The 27,853-nt window shown below is 42.5% G+C and overlaps 1 protein-coding gene across 2 annotated transcripts in view; it reads right to left on the bottom strand.

Annotated features, from left to right (window-relative positions):
• The window catches only part of PLXDC2 (plexin domain containing 2), a 231,684-nt gene that overhangs the window by 114,095 nt on the left and 89,736 nt on the right, over nt 1-27,853 (bottom strand). For both annotated transcript variants that reach the window (XR_013977955.1, XM_080974460.1), the window contains exon 2: nt 15,267-15,478. Coding sequence is in view for 1 of the 2 variants with exons in the window: in XM_080974460.1 (XP_080830586.1) it covers nt 15,267-15,478 (212 nt within the window). In the remaining variant the exon portion in view is untranslated. The remainder of the gene's footprint in view (nt 1-15,266; nt 15,479-27,853) is intronic.

Raw genomic sequence — 27,853 nt, forward strand, 5'->3', positions numbered from 1 at the left:
GCTCAACAGGAGTCAGGAGTCCAACAACATCTGTGCAGTACCTCATTGGCCAACCTTACTATAAATATAATAATCATCATCAAATTTATTACCCAGCCTTCACCAGCAAGTCCCAAGGCAGGTTGTAAGAATGTAAAATTCAGAATTAAAAACAGTTAAAACAAATTACAGGAACAGGCAGCTACAACACCTACGCTACATAATGGTAGACCCAACAACTATGCGGCCTTTGACCTAGTGCAGATTCTCATGCAAAGTTGCCTGACATCCTGAATCAGACCATAGTCTACTCTGCCTGGCAGTGGTCCTTCATGGTCTTGGCAGAGGTCTTTCACTCCCTACCACTCCTTTTGCTTAGATACATCCCATCCCACACCAGCTTTATTTTAGCCTTACCTGGCATGGAGAAGTTTTTGCTGGAATTTCCCTGGTGGATGAGAAGCTTCAATAATTGGGAGAGAAGTCTCTCTCACACACAAATGAACTATATGTTATTCATGTAATACCAAACCAGAACCCTAGAAAGCATCCTCATCACAAGACAGCTAAATCGCCAGCAGTTACAAGGGAAAGAGGCAAACAGCTTGGGGGAGAACACTAAGCATCTGTTCTCTATCGGGGTAAAATCTATAAACAACTCTGACAGCTTTATGATGTCCAGAGCTCCTTATCTGACATTCACTGGTGGATACACCAGTTTAATAGGGATTTTTCTCCATATGAAGAATTGCCATCTTAGAATATAGGTTATATTTTGCGCAAAAATAAAAATAACAGAAACTCATTTTATCTGGATTTGATTTATAATCCTTCTGGATCTCATTAGCAACTCTCCTAAAGTAGTAGCAAACTCAAAGTACATGGAGCCCTCTTCGTGTTTACATTCCGCAACAGAGTTGAGCTAAAACCCTTAAGCAATCTGTGCTGCCATACATTCCCTGCAGAGTCCAATGTTGTGCAGTGGACCAAGCACAGGAGCCTTAGGGTATGTTCACATTACCACCTAACTCCATATCCAGCATACAGTTGTACATTGGTTCTCAAACAGAATGTGTTCCAGGAATCCATTCAACTCCCGGAACCGTTCAAAAACCAAAGCACAGTTTCAGATTGGCTGCAGGAGCGTCCTGTAGCCAATCGGAAGCTGCGCCGAACGTTCAGTTTCTGAAAATTGTTCGAAAACCGGAACACTCATTTCCGGGTTTCGATTGTTCGGGAGCCGATTTGTTCAGGAGCCAAAGTGCTTCCAAGGTACGACTGTACTCCCAAGGCCAGTTTTTGAAGCCATATTCACACAACAATCCATCTCTCTCTTGTAGTTATTTGACAAAAGTTAGTTCGATGAGATTTTTCACAAGCCAGCTTCAATCTGATTAGAAAACACTGTTCACTTTGTACTTCAGAATGGTGTGCACATTTGAGACTGATGACGCACATGGGCAGAGAAGCGCACATGCGCAAAGTAACGCCTTAATGAAAAGGTGTTCCAGGGTCAGGGTCGCCGTGGCAACAAAACAGGTCATGCAGATTATCTCTGCTCCGTCTCTGATGTGAACAACCCCACGTAAATGTGGCTTGAAACACAGTGGGTGGCGTGGGGGTGTGCCTTTGCTGCTTTTTAAAGCAGCTAATGTGAACATAGTGCTGCTGCAGTGGACACCTTTGCCCATTGTTTACTGCTAAGATCTGGCCTCCCTCTCTGACCCGCAGCCATCAACCTTTGCTTCACCAGCACTACTGAGGGGAAACCTCTGTACATTACAGAAGCAAAAGGTGTGGCAAAGTGGGGTTGTTCTGTGCCTATTTAAAGAAATGTGAGGTTTATGGATGAAATGGTACTCAGCAAAATATAATGGAAATTGCTATAAATTGTTGAGGCAGGCAAACACAGGAACAAAAGAAGACCATTAGTACTGTCCACTCCAGGGGTGGGGAATCTCTGAGTCTTTAGTCTAATTAATAATGCTCAAGAAGGTTCACTGGTTCATAGTTGGGTTTCCGGGAACAACACAAAGTACAATTTTAACTCTTTAAAGCCTGGTCTCTTTTTGTCCTTTTTGTCCTAGCTCTGTTTGTTAACTGAGCAATATCATCTGCAGGAAAAGCTTTACAGAAGTAAAGCAATATACTTCTGGGAAACGGAATATACCTAGGGTGCTCAAGTCTTTAGTATGTACATCAGGCTACCTGGAAGCACCATATTGAAGAACTGGCACAATATTCTAAGAGTGAATCTCAACTTGAAATATCTTACTCTTTTATTAGACATTCTTCCACCTATGAAGACCACATTTTTTTCCTTCTTATATCCTAATAAAGGGTTGGTTATACCCTCCCCGCAAATAATAATACCTAGTCTTAGCAATGTTAATTGCAGGAAATATCTTTTCCAAGAAGGAAGAGGCATTTTTGTATTAAAAATGTTTGCAATTGACTACAGTGAAAAATGTTTGCTGTCAAACTGCACCAGCAAGAGAGTAGAATAAATAAATTCTTTGAAATGAAAAACTAAGCAATCTGGCTTCAATGCCCAGTTTGTTATCGACTCATGTCAGCTACCACATTCACCAAAAAGAATTAGAAATGAAGCTTCTTAGATGTTTGCACAATTTTGGTGTACGCACACACACACCCGCTTACATTTTCTGTTGTGCAACCTGCAGCTGGAAGGATGAAAGAAAAAGACTTCACTGTATTCTTAGAGCACATTCCCACTAGGTGCTTAGTTATTAACTTTTATTCATTTTTTTGAGCTGCCCGAGAGCTCAGCTAAGTTTAGCTCATGCACCACAGTTTTGCTGCCCTTGCTATTTTAAATAAGTTTCCAGCAGGAGAGTTGAAGAGCAAAGAACTGTGCAACTGAGTGAAATTGTTGACCTCTTTCTGGAAAGAATACAGCACTTACCTACATTACAGTATGCAAAGCTGAAGAGCCACACAAACAAAAGAACTGGGAGAAGCATTTGCTGGCATTCAGAGAGGAAATACTGCATAAGCACTTGCTAATAAGCATGCAAGCCTGATGTGTCACCAACTTTTCAATGGGACTAAAGCTTGGCTAACAAATCTAGGTGACTGAAACAAGTAGGGGGAAATTGTTTTTTTTATTATTATTTATTTAATCAATTTTTCGATGCAAACATCAACCGCAAAAGACACATAGAACAAAAACCAATTACAGTAATAACACAATTTGACAATTCAGATTTGGATACACTGATATACCTATGACTACATCTTTTTAAACAATATTTTCCCACCTCTCTCTCCTCCCTCTACTTTCTACCACTATCCGCCTTATCTTTTAAATATTTGTTCCAGATTTCTTCATATTTATCCACTCTTATTTTGCGTCGACATGCAATTTGTTCGTATATAGCTAATCTGTCCATTTTATCAATCCATGTGCTCCATGGAATCTTTTTGCAGCTCTTCCAATTCATCAAAACAAGTTTTTTTGCTTCTAATATAGCAAGCTACATCCATTTTTTTGACCCCTTGAAATCTCCCACGTTTCCGGAATATAATTTGGAATTAAATTCAGTTCCCCTAAATAACAATTTCTTTTTATTACTCTTGCTATAGATATCCTCACCTCGCACCAAAATGATCTTATCATCGGACAGTTAATCAACATATGTATTAAGTTCGCATTTTTACTTCCACATCTCCAGCAACTGTCTGCACTTGTTATTTTCTTCTGGTATAGTTTTCCTGGAGACCAGTGGACTCTGAATATTATTTTCTGTTGAAGAAGTCTGTCTTAGATCCATAGAGGCTATTTCTGTTGATTTTATACTTGAGTCCCATATATCATTTGTTATCTGTACCGAGCAGGGGAAAATTGTAGGCCCATGTGTACCCACAGTGGAGAGTGTATTCTGTTGCATTCTGACACGGAATGCTTTTGTCCCTGTCAACGTAATGTTAGGGGGTTTTGACCAGAGGTTCAGACTGTGGCTCAATGCACCAACAAATCCGCTCTTGAACGACTGCAAGGAAGAGCACAGTTGTGATCTGAACACATGGCAAAAGCCACACACAGTTACTTCATCACGGACAGAATTCAGGGTAACCTGGGCCTAAATCTCAGTCAGGCAATTAAACTGGCTCTAACCTAGCCTGCGGGACGCAGGTGGCGCTGTGGGTTAAACCACAGAGCCTAGCACTTGCTGATCAGAAGGTCGGCAGTTCGAATCCCCGCAATGGGGTGAGCTCCCGTTGCTCGGTCCCTGCTCCTGCCAACCTAGCAGTTCGAAAGCACGTCAAAGTGCAAGTAGATAAATAGGTACCGCTCCAACAGGAAGGTAAACGGTGTTTCCGTGCGCTGCTCTGGTTCGCCAGAAGCGGCTTAGTCATGCTGGCCACATGACCTGGAAGCTGTACGCCGGCTCCCTTAGCCAACAAAGCGAGATGAGAGCCGCAACCCCAGAGTCTGCCACGACTGGACCTAATGGTCAGGGGTCCCTTTACCTTTACCTTTACCCTTTAGCCTAGCCTTAAAAAATGCAATGTGAAATGGGGGTGGTCCCTGAAGAATGGCAAGCAGTGTTTCAGCTGTGTCCTTTTTTTGTATAAGTAAATACTAATCCAGTGCACAAGCCTCGTGTTCTGAGACTCTGCATTGCTGAACTTGATATCCTGCAGACTGGACATAAAAGCATAGGCAGTAATTAAAGTGCCCCATGACACTTCTTAAGAGAAAAGCGGCACTAATCCTGGCTTCCAAGCCTGAGACTAATTAAGATAAATAACAGTCTTCTTTCTACATTAACACAAAAAAGAAGCTTCTGATAAATGAGATTTGGTTCTTAACCTAATACCACACAAATAAAGGCCATTTCCCTGCTGCATTCCAGGCAGAATTTAAAGTCTTGGGAAATCCATGGAGAAGTTCAAAAAATTGACTTGGGCATACAAAAATTAATACACACACAAAAATATTTTAACAGAGGTGTGGGGAATAGGGTGCAGATCCTCAGCTCCCTCACCTCTCGCTGACCACTTTGGCACATGGGCAAGGCAGCTCACCTGCCAATCACCTGACCTTCCTGTGATACCTGGTGACCCAACTTCAAAGGGAAAGAGAGCACACTTGTTTCTTTCTTTTCTTCATCTGCAGCCCAGCTTGAATTCAAACCAGCTTGCAAAAGAGGATCCCTGGCAAAAGGGGCTTGCAATCAGTGCCAATCAGCTGATCAGTGCTTACTGAGGACTTTGTTTTTGACAGTGCTTGGCTGCAGTCCAGAGTTTCCCAAGCGCAACTGGTCCCTATGAGGTTTGCAGTCAACACTGATCAGCTGGTCAGCACTGACTGCAAAAGCTGCTTTCCACGGAAGCAGCTCCACTCGGTTGCTCCAACTGGAAGCACACTTTCAGGCTCTCAACTGTTCCCTTAAAGCCACTTTTTTACACACCCACACTACCATAATTCTCATATATTGTATTGCATACAACAAAGCAATATATAAAATATTATTTAGCGATGCACATTCAGCAACAATGTTACATAGGGGGCACAAGTAACAGCCATTGATTTATCTGCTCCACACCTGATGTCATATATAATAGCAGGCATGGGGGGCAAGTGGAGGTGGGTCCGGAAAAACTGCTTTGCAGGCTAAATAAGGATCCCTGCCAGATCCAGTTTGACCTGCAGGCTGGAGATTCTGCATGCCAAATTTAACACACAAAGGTTTTTCTTTTAATAACCATTGCATAAACTGTCACGCGTGGAATCTGTAGTCTCTGCTTTCCCCTCTTGCAGCTACACCTCTGGCAAGTTATGAGAAAAAGCAAAGTGTCTCCTAGTGGATTTAAGGAACAAGCAGTCAGATCTTGCACGTGACCTTGGATAAATGGCAGTCTGTCAGTAATCTCTGAAGCAGGGTGAAAAGCAGAAGAGAAATCCTGATTATTAGTAGCAACAGTCCTTTTCATTGATCAAGGCTTTACTCAAGGCCAGCACAGGGAACCCTGCCTTCACAACTACCCCCCTGTGCCAAATTCCTTGAACGTGTATCAGAGGCTTATCAGGACTTGCAGTGGAAACACTGAATCATTCACTTCTTGGAATGCATTTGTCTGACAGAAAGTTGATAAAAGCTAGGGCTCCCATTAGATAAAGCGCTAGCTTATTGTCTTTGGAGACAAGTTTAATCAAAGTTTTAATCAGCCAGCAGTGGCCCAAATGGTAGTTGCTCAGCACTGGAAACAAGCTTTTTACACTCAGTGACTGGGTAATTACAGTAAGACAGAAACTAATCCAACATCACAGGCCCATGACCGTGACCAGTTTATGGATACATGGATGCCATTTAAAATATATTGTGAGCTTGGGGGATTCCATTGTTGAAGTAGCCAGGCCAGCTTTTTGGTAATGGCCCTAAGTATGGATCTGAAAGGAAGTTGCTTTGTGCCAGAGTGCAAATGGGTGGACTCCCTCCTCCCTCACCTCGCTGGTAGTGAGAAGGACAAGAGTTGAGGTGTGTTAGAGAACTGGCCTAGGATCAGCCAGAAGCCAGAGAGTGACTTCTGCTGGAATCCCAGGCTGTGCCTATGGGAGAAGCAATACCTTCTGGGGTGTTGATGTTGTGAGCCCCTCCAACGTAGACTCAGATGGTATACATGTGTAAATAAACCATCTATCATAATGACACCACAGTCTCCGCCGTCTCTCATACCAAGGAAACTGAAGCCCGGGTAAGCTCCTAAAACCCCTGGAATCTCGCATTACTTAGAAATTGGGGTGATGTGCAACAAGGGGTAAACAACTGGCCGTCCATTTTCAACCCCCTAGGGGTCCAAATATATTTTTTGAATGATTGCAAGTTCCCCAACTGCCTGTGCTCCCTGATCTGAAAAAACTCCAAGGGAGAAGTTATCCCAGGACAGCTTCCTTTGAGCTTTTTTAATTGAAGCACAGGAAGGCAGGCAGTCTGGCTACTGAGTGCTTGAGATCACTGTGGTCGCTGATTTTGTTTTTAAGGTGAAATCTTCCTTTTATCTTAAATCTTTCTGCACTGACTTCTTCAAAAGTAAAAAAAGAATTCACTTAAGCAGCAAGAACAATGGGCAGCTCTCAGGCACACTATAGGCAGCCTCCTCACCTTCCCATGCTTACAGGAAAGCTGAGCTGAAGCCAGCATGAGCTTTTCAGGAAATGCAAGTACACAGAAAGACTGCAAAGTGCAGACCACCAGGGAGATGTTTTGCAGGATGAAAGGAAGTATGATACTCACAAATACCCCTTGGCCACACTGAAAGGAAACTAAGTGTGACAAAACCAAGGCACCCCATCCCTGAGAACTTCAATGAATCTTTTTCTCCCCTTTGAATTAATTTTTGAATGCAATTTCTTTTCTCATAACTGGATGGTGAATGTGTGTTTTTTATTTAAAAGAAAACTAAGAAGAAATTTTTAGCATTGCAATCATGAGAATTCCTACCACTTCTGCCCCTACATCTTCCTCAAGAGACTTAGGAAGGGGGGGGGAGCAAGACGACAGTCATGATGGATGGTTTGCAGAATTATTTCCAGTCTTCAGATTGAACATTTTAAAAGCCCCAACCATTTTTGGGTCAAGTAGGAGAGCAGTCAACCAATCCCTACCAACTGTTCATAACCTCTCAGGTTATGATGAGGAGAAATCAAAGAATGAGGACATTTACCAAAAAAAAGTCAAATTTAGTCCATTAGGCTTGGAAAATGACCAAACCACATCCCTGTTCTTATATTTACCATGGCATGGGTGTAAATGTCAAATATATGTCTTGTGACTCAATCCCGTCTGACATTTAGTGGTACATTTCAAGAATCACTAAGAGCCTTCAATAAATGGCAGGCTTTAGTTTCGTTGCCATTATTTACCAATAGTTATTCACATTTCACATTTACTGGGGCACGCAGGGCAGGATACAAATGTTGTAAATAACATAGGCAGTAAAAATGTGAAGTGTGAAAAAGTCTTAACAGCACCAGTTTTGTGACACAGCTGTGTCTGGGACTCTGCTTAAAAATACAAGGTACTTGCCCATGACCCTTTCAAAATAAGTTCATGTATTGTGCAGGGATAGAAGTGCAATATGTCAGATTTGAAAAGGTCCCAAAAATTGGAGTTTACATTCCCTTCCAATCATACAGCACATGAAATGCATTAGCTGACAAGAGGTGCTTCTCAAACTATTCACAACATTTAGCTAATTCCGTTTAGCCACGACAAGCACATATTTCAGACTCCATTTTCTCCATTTTTGTCCCCTTTAAACTGGACTTCTAGCCATGTCTCTGTTTATTATCTTCCTTAAAGAGTCCACATAATTCACTGATAGCAGCATCAAACCTAACACAGCAGTCTCCAGAGGTTATGGTGCTTGTTAGTTACCTGGCAAACTAGTTGTAGAAATATTAATCCAACTTAGAAAAACATATTTATCTTAGGAAACTCAAGCCATGCTGACCCATTTTTTGGGTCAGCGATCAACATGGACACATCTTGCTGAAGTCATTGCCAAAACATGATTTAGACAGATCCATGGTTGTCTATCAACCATGGTTGTCTATCAACCATAGCTATCAACTTTCCCCCTTTCTTGCGAGGAATCCTATTCGGAATAAGGGAATTTCCCTTTAAAAAAGGGAAACCTTGACAGCTATGGACAGATCCGGTTTCTGTCCAGGCTTCCTGATTCTAAAGACTTTGATAGCCTCTGAGTGCCCCATGAAGCCATTTCATGCTCTGCAATGTCTGCATGGCAGCCATTTTATGACTGGCACCTACAGAACTCTCTCAAAATACCAAATGTGCTCACTGGCTCAGAAAGTTTGGCACCCTTTGCCTACCAGTTTGGACCACACCCTTCTCTCAGCCCCTGAAACCAAGAGAAGATCCCTAGTGAGGCCTGAAAAAGGTACAAGGAAGGGTCGTCCCAGCCCATGATATGCAATTGCGTGTCAGCAAGATACCTCATATGAGCAGGCTGAAGATCTCTTGCAGAAAAATAAATATTTTAAACTGGAGGTACAAACTGCTACCATTGCAATTCCTTTTATCAGTGGGATCTATTTAAACTTTGAATCTCTCAGAACTTTCCTTAACCTTCAAGCGAGAACCTGAAGGATTAATTTCTGCCCAGACAACCACTTCTGATTTTCCCTTATAATCCCCCACCATCAATAGCTGTGTGGTGCCGCAGTGTGCCATGAAAGCATAAGGCTGCTTGGTCTGAGCGAGTCGGAAGTGAAACCCACCTCCATCATTTCACCTATAAGCTAAGTTTCGTCACTCTAACAAGCGATTCTACTGTTGCCAAGATGAGTTGCTTCATTCTAATTCTGGCTGCAACGGGGGAAGAGCATGGACACTTATTTAGGAAGGGGGAGGAATTAAAGAAAACAACAAAGACTGGAATTCTAGAAAGGGGTTCTTGTCACTTTAGCATGGGGGCAGGTTTTTCCATCAAGGGCAGCATTCACTTGAAGGCAACGTTTGAGGGGGGAGCAGGGACATGCCAGTAGTGTGAGAACACACACACACACACACACACGAACAAACATCGGTTCATACATCCATCAGCCCTAAGCATCAGAAGTGAACAGGGGCAGTAGCACAGGTGGGTGTCCCGAGGAAGTGAGGAAGGATGCGGTTGAATAAATAGATGGACGTGCAACAAAAGGTAAACATGCATAGTTGGGGGAAGCAGCAGGCCGCCAGACACCTGGACAGTCAGGGCAATGGGCTGGATGAAAAGACTTTATGTCTGGCTCAGAGTCTGTCCTGGTTCCTCCTGAGCCTTCAAATTCAGAGCAGGAGTGCAGACTCTCCAAGCACCCCTATTTTCCAGGGACAGTCCCAGATTTACAGAAGCCGTCTCGGTTTCTGATTTGATTCCGGAATGTCGCACTTTTCCTTAGGACATCCCTATTCTCCTTGGAGAAATGTTGGAGGGGGCGTCTCTATTTTCATCGGAGAAGTGTTGGAGGGTATGGGAGCAGGGAGCACCAGAGAAGACCTTGGAAAAGGAAGAAGATGTGCGGCAGAGTCTGCTTGATGAAGCCCCCTGCCCCAGATGTGCCCAGGCAGGAGACTCAGGCAGCAGCAGAGCTAGCCGCTCGGGTATCTGGAGCGGCACACAGGCCGGGCACCCGGGGGGCGGAGGACTGGGCCTTCCCAGCCTGTGGAGGACAAGGAAGGCTGAGAGGCCTAATCTGCTGGGACGGAGCAGAAGAGTTCTGAGGAAGAAGAATGCCCAGCCATCTCCCAGGGAGAGGCAACATATCAAGAAAAGAGATTTGTTTCCCTGAGAGAAGACTCTGCCTCCAGGCCTAGAATGATTGCAGGAATGGAGTTTCTCAGGAGTAGCTGGGCTTTCATATGCATTGTACACTGCTGATAAGTTTTTATTGGGGGTTTTTTTACAATCAACTGGTATATAAATATTTTAAATAAATATTAAAACACTGGTTGAGGCAAGGCATCCAAGGAGGTGTTTGCCTTACTAAAATCCTAGCAGGAAATCCAGAGTTGAGATGGCTGTCCAGCTTCTGCCTGAAGGTCTCCAGCAAGTGCAATAAATGAGCACACACACCCCCCCCAAGATAAGTTTGCATCACAGTCAAACTGCTCTTACTGTCAAGAAGTTTCTCCTAATGCCCAACCGAGTGCTGCTGAGCTTACTCCTTAAAATGATCAGTGCGTCTTACTGCACAAATACTCCTTAGTTAATCTCAAAAATTCCTTCATGATCAGAATATTTGTGACCATTATTACAAGCTAGTTCCTGTTAGACCTTCTGCTATCTTAATCTGCTGCAAACCTCGCTAGAAAGAAAATTAGACCAGCTAACCCAGACCTCCTACCTACCAAGCATATTTGTCAATACTAACTTAACAAATGTAATTGGGAAGTAGGGGGGAAGAAGCCTAGAAGAAAATAAGACAGTGATATATTAGTTCATCAGCTGCCTAGGAACATATGACATCATGAGGTGAACAAAAACCAGCTGGACAGTATATATAGATGTAAATGAATTACAATCCCATAATAATTCTGGTTTCATATCCAAATCCCAAGCTTCTTTTCTGATTTATGAATGGTAAAAAATTTCACTTTCCCATTTTTCTTTATTAAAAGCACCTTAAAAGAAAAGGGAAGGTGAAGGATATAACAGAAATGCATGTGATTTACATTTGATTGTGATTAACATATTTAAAAAATCAACACGCTTTGAAAAGGCTTCAACTCTTCTTTTAACTCTGCGTTAGGGAGACAAAAATTGTTCCTCCTCCTTCCACATACACAAACACACACACACACACACACACACACACCCCTTCTCGCTGCCTGAACATAGAGGATTTGATTATGCATGGAATAAATTGTATTCCCTGTTTAATGGCAAGGTAATTTTCTGGAATAAACTCTTGAAAAGCTTGAATGAAAACAATTTAATACAGCACCTGGGACTCTTCAGCATAACAGAATAGTTTCCTAAGAAGAATATGGCAAATTTGTTTTTCTGCAGTCCCTTAGGAACAACAGGAAAAACCTTTGCTTTCAATTACCAACTGGTCTTAGCATCCACGTAGAAATTTTATTCAAAGCAGCAACATACTATGCTCTGGAGTAGATTCCATTTCCATTACATTTTAATTATTGAACAGTAAGCTACCACAAGGCAAATGATACTGTCCACAGATAATTCCAACGCTTAATCTTGGTACTGGCGGAGGGAACCCCCCCTCCCAAATTCTGTAATATTTGAAAGTGCACAACTTACTTGCCTATGTAAGTTAGTTGCGCCCTCCCCACAACATTTCTGTGTAAGTCCAACCCCAACCTTCCCATGCTGAGTGCTCCGCAGAGGGCTTTAAGTCATGTCTACTTGCCTTAACAGATGTCCCAAGCATGTGTCACTTCAAGCTGCCTGAAATTTGTGTGTATGTACAGTGGTACCTTGGTTCTCAAATTTAATCCATCCCGGGAGTCCATTCAACTCCTGAAACGGTTCGAAACTCCTGAAACGGTTCAAAAAGCAAGGCATGGCTTCTGATTGGCTGCAGGAGCTTCCTGCACTCAATTGTAAGCTGAAGAATCCACATTGGACGTTCGGCTTCCAAAAAAAGTTCGCAAACCGGAACACTCACTTTTGGGTTTGTGGCGTTCAGGAGTCAATTTGTTCGGGAGCCAAGCCGTTTGAGTACCAAGGTACCACTATATATTGGATGCGAACTGAATGAGACCACCACATGTTCAATGGAAGTGTGATTAACAGCTTCCACGTGCATACAGCTGCACATGCGCAGATGCCCTTTCATGCAGCTGCACACTTGCAGAGGTTGGGGGAGAAGCCAGAAGAAATAATCCACACATGAAACAGCTTCTGTTCATATGCCTTCAACTTTTTGTTTTTAAAATATTAATTCACTCCTGCCCTGCTCAGCACAGCACTGAGTCCGTATCATCCATAATCACTCCTAAACGACACCCCTGTGTTGGCAAAGTCAGCTGTTTTATCTCTCTTTCTCTTTTTTTTTTTTTAAAAAGAATCCTGTAACTGAGTCATTGTTGAGTGTGAATTGAACTGTGAAGGTAATCTGAGCTGTTTGCAGTTTTGAAGAGGGCTGGAAGGGGTGGAATTAGAAGCTGCTTTCATGTGCAATTAACTCAAAAGTTTTAAAGAAAGAAGATGCCCCCCACTGATTGCTGTCTGCTCCTTCCAGAGCTTAATTTCTAAACTGTAAAGTGACATGGCTTAATTGTCTCAAAGGTGTGATCTCTAACTCAATTGTGTTCCAGGTGGGAATGGATGGGAGAAAGTGTCTGCTTCAATGAGAGACAGACACATACAGTCTTGTTTTAATATTTCTAGCCCAGCTGTCAACTTTGAGATTACACTTAACTAATAGGGATGGTTGATTAATCTGATATTTGAGAATTCCATTATGAACCGACGGATCCTCGCATCCCAGACTAAGTCTACCGTCTGGCTTCACACTTCCTGATATATATATGCATTTTAAAATGTGTGTTTTGAGAAAGAAAAATGGTTTCAGATTGCTATTCACACAAGTGGTTAAAAAATAAATAAACCAAAAATTACAGCAGAAATGGGTCAGAAAAGAATTGCACAGCGAACGCCAGTGTCCATCCCTACTTACAAGAGAAATTACATTCCAAACTCCCCACCCACAAAATTTGCAGTTCCAGAGATGCTGTAATGGCAATCCATTCTAAGTTCATATGACATGGTAAGTGTGGGACCGGTCTGGTCTGCGGCAGAGCATCTGCTTTGAATACAGAAGTTCCCAGGTTCAATCCAGGTAGGGCTGGGAGTCTGGGACAGACCCTCTTCCTGAAACCCAGCAGAGCTGCTACTGGTCACTGCACAATACTGAGCTAAGTAAATCAAAGAGCCTTGACTCTGTATATGGCAACTTCCTGTGTGTTCGACTCCCAAGAGAAGAGAAGAGCATGGCGCTCCTTTGCTCTTCCCCTGTCCCTTTCATCACTACGCTATGCATTGCTGAGCTAAGTTGGCTTATTGTGACATCTAAGCTAGCGTAGTCAGATATATCAAGAGCCATTTATTGTGGTTGTTTTTCTATATACATCATGATAACTATAGCAGTGTTATGAGCACAGTTCAAGCAGTAAATCCTTTTTCAAGAAATGAAATCCCTGCCTTTGGAATTTATACCTAGTATGTAGGTCATTTAATTCTTGCAGCAATTATAACTCAGGGCAGTGGTCTGAACATAATGGTAAACCATGGCTTAGCATCACATCAATGAGCTGCAGCTAGCATCAGGCTTGTGCATTCCCCCATATCATCTATGCCTCCGGCATGCAGCAAAAAAAATGAGCAAACTCCTCTATTTCTGGTTTTGATCTAACCAGAGTTCCCCCATTACACTCAAAACTTGGAGGGGAGAGAAACTTTGGTTAGTTTAAGTTCTAGTTGGTGAAAACTTCAGGATTTTACTAGAGTTTGATCCTGTCTTGTTTAAATAATGTAGAGTTTTTATCTAACTGGGATTCCCAGGGAAATCTGGTTAAGGACATAATTTTCTGGTCTCCTCTCACATGCGCAAGTGGGAGAGAGAGGAGGAGGAGTATGCAGTCCCAGGGCTCCCTACACTCTTCCACAGAAAGCTAAACAATGCTTTAGCATAACATCAATACTGGCCTGGCATGAGAGCCCAATGTGAGCTGGCCCTAATTTCTGGTAAACCATAGCGTGCCATTACATCCAGACAAACTATGGTGGCCTTCAAACCCAGCTGATTTAGAAACAAATGATAGATTTCACAAGCCATTGTTTGCTCAGTTTGCATGTATAACCAAACAACAGTTCGCAATGATATTTATATACCATTTTTAAAAATGGTAACCTATGGAAAAGGGTGAAGAGATACTAAAAATGTAAATATAGCTATATTTTGGCACTATATCATAGTACATTGCATTATACTGGAGAAAAATGTCTGATTTTTTTTAAAATGGAATCTCACTTCGTAGGAATATCATTCAATATAAATAAGAGACTATAATCCAAAACATAAACAGCAAAATGTGAAAAAGAAGAGCAACTAAGATCAATGCCACGGTGTGGGGCTTTTGTTGAGCATAAAGCATTGGGAGAAATGATGGTTATTCAGAACAGGCACAAGCACACGGCTACCTCTACTGTGGTTATCCATTAAGGACCTCCTCGTATATCAAGAGTGGACTACTATGGTTGTTACAATAAGGATTTAGAATGGAAGCCACTCAGACATGGAGGCATTAGCAAGTGCAACGAAGCCTTTAAGAAAAAAGCAATAGTGGGAAGGAAACTGGATCTAACACAAAAAGTTTTGGGCACAAAGCTTGTTAGTCTGTGTGTGTGTGTGTGTGTGTGTGTGTGTAGGTGTAGCATCGTTACACAGCAGGGAACCTTTTTCAGCCCAGGGCCACATTTCCTTCTGAGGCTACATGCCAGTGTTGGACAGAGCCAGAGGCAAAAGTGGACAGTGCAAATAATGTAAACATTACAACCTCTGACAGTAGGCCACTTTCTACAAACTCACACATCCCTCTCTATGGTTCAAGGGCACATTCCAGTCTGGTGAGAAGTGTGGCCAGGAGAGACACATTCAGCCCCTGAGCCTGAGGAGCCCCTGCTCCCTAGCCCCTAACAATCCCTATATGGTGACAAGTTTTCATATCCCCTTCTCACCATGCAGGTATCTTAAGGCAACAGAACGAAGATCAATAGCTCCCTACCTCAATCTGGGTAGTGTTGTCGTGTGTGTCATCAAGCAGCAGATCTGTGAAGCCCCCAGGTTCTGAAGAGTCCTGCCCCACACTGGCTCTGTTGGTGTCAACTGACTTGAGGAACTCTGAATGCCGTTTCCATCTGTGGCTGTATCTGTAGGAATCCATGCGAATGTTCTCCTCCACTCGAGGAAAGCTTGGAACCATTTCATAAAATGCACCTATTTGACAAAGAGATTTTTGTTGGGGGAAAGGGTTAAAGCGAGACAGAAAAAATAATAATCCAGCAACATTCTTTTGATATGTATTATTTACGAGTGGTTCTTGCAACAAAATGTTTTGGGGTTGTTGTTTTTTTGCATTTCTGCAAACTTTGGGGCCTCACTGAGACAACTGATACCTCGCTCTTCTTCCATTTTATTATAATATATATCAAATGCATTTTATTAACAACACTTTTCAGACAGAACGCTTCTTTATATGACTAGCTGCAGAAATATGGCATGTTAACTAGACAATATTCTTACTATTGTATAGTTTGGGGAGAAACAGGAGAAAGTAAAGCAATACTTCTTTAGTTTTCAAGCAGTGAGAGATTTCTGATATGTCCAACTTTGCCTTCTTGTTTACAAACATGCACAGTATGTTTTATTTTGAAGTTACCTATCTATAGCTCTGAAAGCTATTCTGCTGCTACAGTTGACACTAATCTGCTAGTAAAAACCTTAATGGAACTGTTCTTTGGGTCAATTCATAACTGAACACTGCCTTTTGGAGGTCAGTTTTCTGAATACATTCATTATAGGCAGCAGCGGTTTAATTAAAAAAAAAAATCGGTGATAGATAACCTTGATCAGATGAGTGCATATGCCTTTCCAAATCTTTGTCCTAATAGCATGACTCTATGATAAATTCACATTAGGGAGGAATGATTTGAAGGTATGAGCATTTAAAAAAATTTTTTTTTACTTATAATAGCTAAAATGTCTTTAGATGCATATAAACACAACACTTATTTAGTTCATGATGTTGACGGCATTTTAGAATCATGCATTAAAATTTTCAAGATTCTTGAACAGGGATCACCAGATAAGATACTTTCCAAGTTTCTTCTAGCTCCTTGAAAACCTTTTCATAGTCTATGTGAAACTGTGCCCACGCTGTTTCTGGTCTCAAGTTCACCTTCAACCACTTACACATTTTTAAACGCCCCCCGTCATTCCCTGTGTTTTCTGCTAATGTAGCCCAGATGGTACCATCAATTTGCACAACCAGCAGGCTTGGTGTTGGGTGGGGTGCAGTGGGGTGGGGAGGGGAGGGAATGGCAAAGCTCAAAACAGTTTTAAAAAATTTAAGTGCAGCTTAGCCTGTGAATTCTATGAGCATCCATACCTCTCTGGTCCTGCAGCAAAAACTGCACCTTAAAACTTTACTGAACAGGTAACTGGTTTGGAATTATTATCATCAATTTATTTATTGCCTTCTACACAATCATCTCAAGGCGATGTACAGTAAAAACAGGAAATGGTAGTTAAAAAAAACCCAGCAGATGGATAGATAGATATATGGGGAAGTTTTTAATGTTTGATGTTTTTATGTGCTTAATGTTTTTGATTTGTTGGAAGTTGCCCAGAGTGGCTGGGGCAACCCAGTTAGATGGACTGCATATAAATAATAATGATAATAATATACAGTTATACCTCTTCTTGCAAACGCTTCATGTTGCGTTTTTTCGGGTTAAGAACCCGGCAAACCTGGAAGTGTTTACTTCTGGGTTTCGCTGCGCGTGGTTCGCACATGCGCAGAAACATTCTGCACAGTTCTGCACAGTTTGCGCATGTGCTTCGCACATGCACAGAAGCGCCACTCTGGTTATGGACTTTTTGGGGTGCGAAGGGCACCCCGGAACAGATCATGTCTGCAACCAGAGGTACCACTGTATATCTAAAACAAAACAAAAACAGGATAAAATAGATACTGGTTACTGAGGGACTTGCAAAATGAATGTGCAAGGCAAAGCACAGTTCAGCCAAGGGTCCATGTGAATCACAATAATGATTTCTATCTGCATTGGCCCCCTTAGAATGATGTTTGTGGTTTAACATGGAGAAAGCAATGCGCAGTGGTACCTCGGGTTACAAACACTTTGGGTTACAGACTCCAAGAACTTTACCTCAGGATGAGAACAGAAATCACGTGGTAGTGGCGCAGCAGAAGTGGGAGGCCCCATTAGCTAAAGTGGTGCTTCAGGTTAAGAACAGATTCAGGTTAAGAACGGACCTCCAAAACGAATTAAGTACGTAACCAGAGGTACCACTGTACAGATAAGCCTGCTGCACATACTAATATTCAAGTTAGATGCATAGTGATTTGGATCTACGCCGCAGAAACAACTGTATCTGCTTTTGATTGCAGGAGTCCCAAACAATAATGCCGGTTTGTGGGAAAATGGATACATAAAATATAAAGGAATATAAAGGAATATAAAGGAAAATATTTTGCACATCCTAGCTTCCCCCTGCTACAGTATTAACTTTCTCTGTTTCTTCCGAGCAATAGCTGAATGCAGCTCATGACCTCTGCGGATAGAAAGACATTAGACTCACAGGAAATTTTATAAGGGACTTGGACTGTTATCACCGAAGATCTCAGAGTTTGCACTCAATTAGCACTGCAATGTCATTCAATTCAGCTGGAAAACAGCCAGATATTGTAAGGGCATCTGACAAACAGTTCCATCATAAGAGAAGGTAGCACTGATTAGCAGCAGCTTGCTTTGCAATTTATGTGGACAGAGGCAGTGCTGCAATAACACTCCGTACTTCGTGCTGGAGAAGCACAGTGCCCAATGCACAAGGCTTTTGTTATTTATAATCCCTTCACTCACTACCACACAAGACGAAACCTTGCATGAAGCTCTCCCCCAGCAAAGATCTCACAGCACTGTTTTGGAAGGAGCGAGATTAGCAGCAAGGGGGTTTATAATGAACACATAATTAAGCCTGCGTTTTGCTCTAATGATTTTAGCAGTTGTCCTTGAGGTTTGCATAAAATTAGACGCTAAAGTGATTAGGCTGGCAATTTTATTCCCCGCTTATGTTGAATTTAAATTTAAGATCGGAGCTCTACCTCGGAGGAAAGCGGCATGAAGGGAAGGGGAACTGGCAGTCTTGACAAGCTCTTACTACGCTGAGATCAGTCAGAATTAATGAATGGTTTGTTGGCTGCATTCAGGGCCACTTGTGGCTGCTGTTGATCAATCCAGCCCTCTCCAGTCAGTGCAATCAATGAGAGAAGCACTACACCAGAAATGTGTGTGTCTTATCATTCACTCAACTCAGGCAGGTCTCAAAAGAATACTTGAGCAGAGAGGGTGGGAAGAAACCGCAATTAAAAAAGAAAGAAAAAAGAATAGCTACCAACTAGGCCTTATTCTGATACAGAGGCATTTGTGCTAAGTTGCTTCCTGAGAAACAAAAAAACAAAATAGAAAACATGCTCAACTGTGAAAGTAGAAGAAAAGCAGATTCTATTTTAACCAATTAAGCTGAAAACAGATTCTTAATTTGTTTTTCAGGGCTATCCATCCCAGAGCCTGCAACTAATACCGCATATAGCTTAAATTTGGAATCAAATAGAATTAAGCCCTTAAAACCATTTTAGGGGTCATGTGTGTGGAAAAAACAGGCTTTCTCATGTATACTCTTAACTGAATGAGCTCACTGTCTATGCAAATGGAGCTGCACATGTTAGAAAAACCAGCAGTGGAACTTTTGGAGGGAATAGAGCTTGGGAAAAGCTGTACTGCATTCTCACTAGAAAGCATCTTGTCTCAAGGGCTGCTTTCCTAGCATATCTCTCTCTCCGCATGGTCAATCCCGGTAACTGTGAACAGTCAAATGTCTGTGGACCGATGTTTTCAATGGGAATTGAAATGGTTGCCTCAAGCAGTCTTGTGGTGGCAGTTTTATGTGGAAAGGAACTCCACGTAGGAAACATCGTGAAAACCATGTCTTAGAATCATATGCCAACTGCTTATTCCTTTGCACATCTACACATTGAACCAATCACCACATAACACAGTCTACAGTTTGCATGCTGCTACTATCAGAAGTACTTTCGTGGTCAGTACAGTGGTGCCTCGCAAGACGAAATTAATCCGTTCCGCGAGTCTCTTGCGAAGCACGGCTATTAGCGGCTTAGCGGCTATTAACGGCTTAGCGGCTTTAAGAAAAAGGAAACAAACTCGCAAGAACTCGCAAGACGTTTCGTCTTGCGAAGCAAGCCCATAGGGAAATTCGTCTTGCGGAACGACTCAAAAAACACAAAACCCTTTCGTCTAGCGAGTTTTTCGTCTTGCGAGGCATTCGTCTTGCGGGGCACCACTGTAATGTCACATTAATGTACCCCCTGAGCCCCCTTTTCCTTTTTAAAAAATAAATCATTATTATTATTACTAAGTTTTTACATCAAGTTTAAGGCACATAAAAGTAAAATGAATAGAACAATAACAGTAACAAACGAAACAAGTGTGGGACAATCAAATTTTAAATCAATGCCAAGCAGGTTCCGTAGCTATGTCAAATGTAGTCCATAATATTCCACAAGCCACCTCTTTCAAGTGACATTTACCCTAAATGAATATAGAAGCCAGGCACAGGGAGGAAAGTGTTCTATATCCAAATCTATAAAGTTGATTAATGCTGAGTTGGGCCATTGTTCCACCCAACCATATAATAAGTCACCTGCTGGATTAGGTCAAAGACCTATCTAGTCCAGCAGTCCATGTCCACAGTGGCCAACCACTTGCCAATGGCAGGGGTAGCCAACATGGTGCCCTCCAGGTGTTGAGCTTCAACCCTCACCCTGCCTGTCCTTTGGCCATGCTGTCTGGGGGTGATGGGAACCGGAGTGCAACATGGGAAGCCCACAAGCAGGATTATATGTTTCCCACTCCAGCAGCTGGGATTCAAACCCATGATGTCTCTGATAGGGCAGACATTATCTATTTATTTATACCCTGTCTTTCCCTCAACACTGGGACTCTATGCAGCTCACAGAAATTAAAAAAAATACAGACAAAGTACACATAGCTAAGAACATATGAAGGGTTATTGTTAAAAAGTACTTAAGCTATATGGGACTGAAACGGTGCAAAGATGTATCCACTAAAATGCAGGTGATAATTAATTAATCCTAGACCCACAGAACTGTAGAGTTGGAGGGGTTATCTAGTCCAACCCCCTGCGATGCAGGTGTGGATCTCGAACCCAGAACCCTAAGCGTCTTGTGCTCTCCGATCTGAGCTATCCCATAGGTTAATTATAATGATTAATAGGTAGTACATAACCATCTCCTTTTGTAAACAGCTCGTCACTGCAACTTGTGGTGGCAAATCTCATCATTTACATCTATATGCTGCATGAGGAAGGACTTCATTTTATCTGTCTGAATCTCTCGCCAGGGTTCTTGCATTATGAGAGGGAGAAGCTTCTCCTTATCTACTTTCTCCACACCTTCCATGATTATATACACCTATGCCACATCCCTCATATTAATTACTTGCCTTTTCCCTAAGCTCAGAAGTCCCAAGCTTTGTGACTCTCTGTTTTTAGGAGAGTCCAGCCTGGTACTGTCTAGTCTGATTGATAACAGCTTTCCAGTGTCTCACACTTTCCTGTCACCTCTGGCCTGAGCCTTTCTAGCCACTGGAGATTCTGGGGCTTGAACGTCCTTTTGCATGCAAAACATTTGTTCTGCCACTGAACTCTGGCCGCAGAATTACAATGTGCAAGGAATAAATCACACGCTTATTGCAAGCTACAACATGCATGCAACTCCACTGGACTGTGCATGGTGCGCTGAGGACCTGCATCAACTAGTCGCCACTAGGTGTCAGCAAACTTTTTCAGAAGGGGGTCGGTCCACTGTCCCTCAGACCTTGGGGGGGGGGCCGGACTATATATTTTGGGGGGGGGGGATGAACGAATTTCTATGCCCCACAAATAACCCAGAGATGCATTTTAAATAAAAGGGCACATTCTACTCATGTAAAAACATGCTAATTCCCAGACCGTCCGTGGGCCGGATTTAGAAGGTGATTGGGCCGGATCTGGCCCCCGGGCCTTAGTCTGCCTACCCATGGGTTAGGAGGACAGCCTGAAGGAATGACTGGTGGATGTCACTGTGGTATACTGAAAAAATAAAAACACAAATACAAGCATTTAGCTGTCAGAAGAAAAAATATCAGCAGCCTGTTTGCTTAATTCCTAGAAGTGTAAACTGCCTATTTGCTCTTGGGCAGCTATTCTTGTTTTTAAATGGGCTGCCCTTTGCAACTAGTGCTTGGAGACACATTGGAAGAGTGTAATAAAACTGGTAATGTACAGAAACCTACCATATAGCTTCAAGGGATAGCGCAGATTTTTAACTTTGCAAAGTGTTTTCTTAAACAAAAGAAAATGCTCATGGCAAAAAGAAATCCTGAATAAACTGGACAACTGGCAGGCCTTTTCCTTATGGGCTATTAAGCTCCTCTTGTGGAAAAAAATAAACAAAATAAGCTGTTCTTTAGAAAAGAGACAGACTCAAGGATACACAGGCAATGACAATAGATGTGTGATCACCGACACATGGGTCCTTTAGGATCTGGAAAGTCAAATGGGGGCAGAAGTGGGGGAGCGAAACAGAGGCAGGGCATCCACCAATGTATGCGGAGGCCGTGAAGGGAACCCATGTAAATAATTTTAATGGAGTCTATAGAGGTGGATCCAGAAATAATGCCATTTCATGAACTAGCCCTGTGCTGGAGCACCGCCTCCTCCTCCTTGCTCCTCCCTTTTCGCTCTCGAATAATAGCCACCCAGAGTGGCTGGGGAAACCCAGCCAGATGGCCGGGGCATAAAGAATAAATTATTATGATTATATTATAACTTCCCCCCTCACTTCTGATCAAGGCTGCAATCCTAACCATAATCGCTCAGAATGAAGTCCTATTTAATTTACTAGGGCTTACTCCCAGGTTAGGACTGCAGCTTTAGTGGCAAACCATATAAATCAGAATACAGCAAGCTATGGCTGGTGCAAACCATAGGTTGCAAGATCTGGATGTAACAGCAAATTATAGCTGGCAGCTAAAGCAGAAATGAGAGAGGAAATCAGATGTGCAAAAGGAGGAATGGGTGTACAAGTTCAGGGATTCCTTCATATAGCAGCAAGCCAGTGTCTGATGTTATGTCTGAAATGACCCACATGTGCACATTAACACACACCCGCGCAAATAATGTATGTATATGTGTGTGTGTTTGTTTCTACAAACAAATTAAGCTAACTTCTTATTAGTGATAATAATTTGCATGTGTTTTCTAATTTTGAATTATTTATTATTCCACTTCTACTAATCACAGGTAGACCTCTCTTTCTTTAGAAATCCTCATTGCTACCCTTCTGAGATATCACAAGACACTGCCCAAAATCTTCCCATCTTATCTTAAAATACAGGGGAAGATCCTCATAATGCTTAATAATAATAATCATTTATTATTTATACCCCACCCATCTGGCTGGGTTTCCCCAGCCACTAAGGGGGGCTCCTAACAGAATATTAAAAACATGATAAAACATCAAACATTAAAAACTTCCTGAAACAGGGCTGCCTTCAGATGTCTTCTAAAAGTCAGATAGCTGCTTATTTCCTTGACATCTGATGGGAGGGCCTTCCACAGGGCGGGCACCACTACCGAGAAGGCCCTCTGCCTGGTTCACTGTAACCTCAGTTCTTGCAATGAGGAAACTGCCAAAAGACCCACCGCACTGGACCTCAGTGTCTGGGCTGAACAATGGGGGTGGAGACGCTCCTTCAGGTATACTGGGCTGAGGCCATTTAGGGATTTAAAGGTCAGCCCCAACACTTTGAAGTGTGCTGGGAAACGTACTGGGAGCCAATGTAGGTCTTTCAGGACCAGTGTTATATGGTCTCGGCAGCCACTCCTAGTCACCAGTCTAACTGCCGCATTCTGGATTAGTTGTAGTTTCTGGGTCACCTTCAAAGGTAGTCCCACGTAGAGTGCATTGTAGTAGTCCAAGCGGGAGGTAACTAGAGCATGCACCACACTGGCGAGACAGTCCGCGGGCAGATAGGGTCTCAGCCTGCGTACCAGATGGAGCTGGTAGACAGCTGCCCTGGACACAGAATTGACCTGCGCCTCCATGCACAGCTGTGAGTCCCAGGCTGCGCACCTGTTCCTTCGGGGGCACAAGTACCCCATTCAGGACCAGGGGGTCCTCCACACCCACCTGCCCCCTGTCCCCCTAAAACAGTACTTCTGTCTTGTCAGGATTCAACCTTAATCTGTTAGCCGCCATCCATCCTCCAACCGCCTCCAGGCAGTCACACAGGACTTAAGGGTCTACCCATTATCAAGTGGGTGGAACAGGATATGTAGAGAGGGAGCCACAATGACTAGTGTCCCACATCAGGCTCCTTTGGGAAGGACTGTCAATCTGTATGACACACATCCAGTTGCTCCTGAGCTTAATCCTATGAATGTTTACACAGAAGTTAAGTTCTACAGAGTCCAATGGAACTGCAAACTTTGTCAAGTACGAATCATTCACTCCTACTAATAATATGCCTACCAATAAAGCACTGGAACTCTATCCTATAGGTCAGTGTTTTCACATTGATCATGTGAGTCACAGCCTTTAAAAAAAACAATGTTTCTAATAACCTTCTTTCCAACTGTTAAAACAAAATTGCTTCATCCACATTTATCACAGTGGCAGTTTACATTTTAGAAAATAAGAGATAACTAACAGCCAGCCAGCTGACTGCTCAAATAATATCAACTGACTGCTTCCCGAACCTTAGTTTTTAGAATCATTTACCATTTAAGAGAAAGTGGAACCATCTAATCCTCCATTTAAATGCAAATTCTCATTCTGCTCTTGAGGGGTTTCCAGAGAATGCTAACTCCACCTTATTTAAACACATTGGACATACACTTAGAGGGATTTTTTCCAGTCAATTACTGGATTATAAATACTTCCGCAAGATCAAGCACCAATGTTTAAGAGAGCCTCATCTATAATACAGGCGTGTCGGTTCTTCCCCTGCTTGGAAACCAGCCCACTTGAGGTTTCTCAAGGTTGTCACAAAACCATGCCACCCAGCAAGAGAGGGAACTTTATTTTTTGGCCTGGTCTTAGAACAGTAGCAGTCTTTTATATGCAAGAGCACTTCACTTTGTTAAGTGAAGTGACAGATGTCTAACTTTAAATTCCTGCTGCCGTTAATTAAGACATTTTACATAGGTGCTATAATTAAAAGCAAGGGAATGACACTGATTATTTCCCCACAACTAGACAGGAACGTATAAGGCAAAGATTCATTTTCATCATGGAACAGATCTTCGTATTATCATGCATTTTTCTCCCATTGTCATCATACCATCTTTAGGTGATAATGATGTGTGGTTGTAGCCAACTAAGTTCTGCTCAGAGGAGACCCATTGAAATTAATGGACTAAGTCAATCATGTCTATCCTTTCACAGAATCACAGAATTGTAGAGTTGGTAGCGACCACAAGTAGTCCAACCCCTTGCTTGAACCCACAACCCTGGGGCTTGAACCCACAACCCTGAGATTAAGAGTCTCATGCTGTACCAACTGAGCTAGTAACACTAATGGATACAGCACATGGTCACAATAATATGGTCCATCAAGCCAAAGATATCCAAATTAGCTGTCTCCTGTGGCCTTCCTTCCTTTGTTGTTGCTCCAACAACAGGCAGGCATTAAGAGCAGGAAGCTTTCAGTTTCATGGTAGGTTGCCAGAGCAGGCTGGTGGTTCATGTTAGGCATGGCAGATCATGTAGGGCTGTTTGGGGAGGGGTCAAACCTACATGCAAATTCAGGTCAAACCTGAATGCAAATTGTGTTCTCTCCCACTGCACTATAGCTCCTTCCCAGTTTTATATTATTAACAACCATCTAAATGGTTCACAAGAAGCTGCTAGCAATCTCCTCTATCAGAAGATGGCTGCTTATTATTTTTCATTTGATTTTTGTCCCATAGTCTGAAATCAAAGGAGAAAGATCAGTAGGAAACATAAACAGTGGTTGTCTGGAATTAAAAACTATGGATACTATGTTAGCCGTACTCAGAGTAGACTGATTGATATCAGTGGCCTTGGGTCCACTGACCAACATTAGATATCGCCCTAAATAGGGTATCCTTAAACAGTGAGATGGAAAGGAAACTTTGGAGTTTCCTTCTTATTTGTCACTATCAAAGTGAATTAGCCATTATTGTGCATCATGCACAGTAATTTGGGAGGAAAAACATATCGGTTGGGAAGTGGCCCATCTTATTGGAAGGGGGATAAAATTAGCCTGTTGGGGCTTGTTTTACCCCTAATTCTTTCCACCAAAGTTTGCATTTCTAACAAGCATATAGCAACATTGACCCAACAGATAATTTCCATCCCTGCCAAAACAAGAACATGGCCAACAGGCATCTTTCATCATCCCCTCCAGCTTCAGTTAAGGTAAAACATCAGCCAGCTATAAAGACCAAGAAATGTTTAAACAGCCTGGCAATCTTTTGCCTAACAGAGTCCTTTTTTTGCCAAGGCTTCAACCCACAGACTGGCTGACAGCCCATCTTCAACCACAGAAGCCACCGTCAGGTTTGGAAAGAAACCCTTTACATCTTGTGGTAAAGAATGGATTCTGGAATAATCTGATTTGTCGAGTGCTGTGGAAATACACTGAGCCTTATTACATTCTACGTACTGCAGAACGGAGAACAACTTTAGAAATCACACTTAATTCAGGCCTGTAAACAAGACAGCCGCCTAATTGATTGTGGGGAGAGATAATGGCCTTCAGGCAACCTCGCAGATAAGCATTTGTGAATCAAAAAGAGGGTTGACTCTTTTAGGGTTTTTCTTTCCAGTCATCATTGTTCTGCCCATCACCAACATGGGTAAGAGTAGGTAAGAAGGCTAGTTAAAAGACTAACTTCTGTGAACTTATTTGCAAGGCTGCACTTAATTGGCAAGTCAAAATCGATTTTAGAAGGATGAGTGTAACCTTCTGACTTAAATTCATGGGTCACAAACTTGAGGGCCATTATTTGTTTTAAACCAGGACTGTCACCTGACTAAATAAATGCTAATCACGAATCCTATCAGTTTGAGACTGGTCCTAACTGGGGCCAGAGGGTGACAGACAAAATGGCCACTGCCCTTGGGGCAGGTTTTATATTTTTGGGCATGCTAACTCAAAGCAGATTGTTCTCTTTAGGAAATGCATATCCTCCAACATGTTGCGTCCCAAAACTGGGACACACATCTTCCCACCCACATGAGATCATGGACACATGAGACCACATGCCCCACAAGACACAGGCTCTCACAGCACCAAAAAAATGTGCATTCTGGAGTGCTGTGTGAGATTGCAGCCCTGAAGGGACACATTTTTTCAGGGCAAGATCTTGGTGTGAAATCGCTCAAGGTCATGGTGACCAAAATTGCTGCTGCGCTCCCACGTGGCGGGGGGAAATGGGATGTCCCGGTTTTTCTGAGACACTTGGAGGGTAAGGAAATGGGATGGGATTTGGATCCATCACAAGCCTCATTCTGCCCTCATAATGCCCAGTTTGGGGGCTACTAACAGCAGCAGTGCCACCCACAGGGACAGCAGAGGAATCCATGGTAGCAGAGCACCTCCATTTGTGGACAACAGTGGATAAAGACCTCTGCTGCATCCTGACCCAACTGCAAGGATAGGAGATAATGGTTGTTTGTCAATTAATTGATTGATTCACTAGTTTTTAGATGATGTATGTGTGCACATAATTTTAGCTGCAGTCTAAAACCTGTGAGATAAAAGGCAAATCCTTCTTTTAAGATGGTTCTTACAATCTACAGTTTTTATAAAAACGAAGGGGTGGGGTGGAGATTTTGCTGCCCAATACGTTACGGTCAAACAGAAACATATTTAACCAATTTTAACAAATTAATTGGTTAATGGTTGTTGCCCTGTTTAAAATATTTACATTCCACTTTCCTGAGGCTCAAGGCAGTTGATGTAAGACACAATAAAGTGGTTGCAGACCTTTCAAAAGGGCATGTGGAGGATCTGGTGTCGATAAGGCGATTCCCATGTTCTATGGAACAGCATTCCTGATGAACAACGACAGGCTGCCGCTATCTGCACTTTCCAGGGGGGAAATGAATACACTTTTGTTCCAACAGGCTTTTCCAGCTGGATTAATAGGTCATTACCATGAGTGTCCACTGTTAGGGTTTCAGTCTTGTTTGAAATGTATCTGCTATGTGTGCAAGTTGTTTAAACTGCTTTGAATTACATGTAAATTGCCTTGAGATGCTGGTTTAGAAGGAGATTAATAAATCAAAGATGACAATGATAATAATTACTATTATTCCAGCACCTCAGAGAAATGGCAAAAGAGGGCCTGCTCAAAAGCATTGTTCATCTCATACAATGGGTAGATCAGAAAAATGATGGCAGCACAAGCATTGAAACGGAGAGAAACAGTGCCATGGACTGGTTGGACGCAGGGGAGTGG

Source organism: Podarcis pityusensis, assembly GCF_964106645.2.
Source record: "Podarcis pityusensis genome assembly, chromosome: 12".
Classification (NCBI taxonomy): Eukaryota; Metazoa; Chordata; class Lepidosauria; order Squamata; family Lacertidae; genus Podarcis; species Podarcis pityusensis.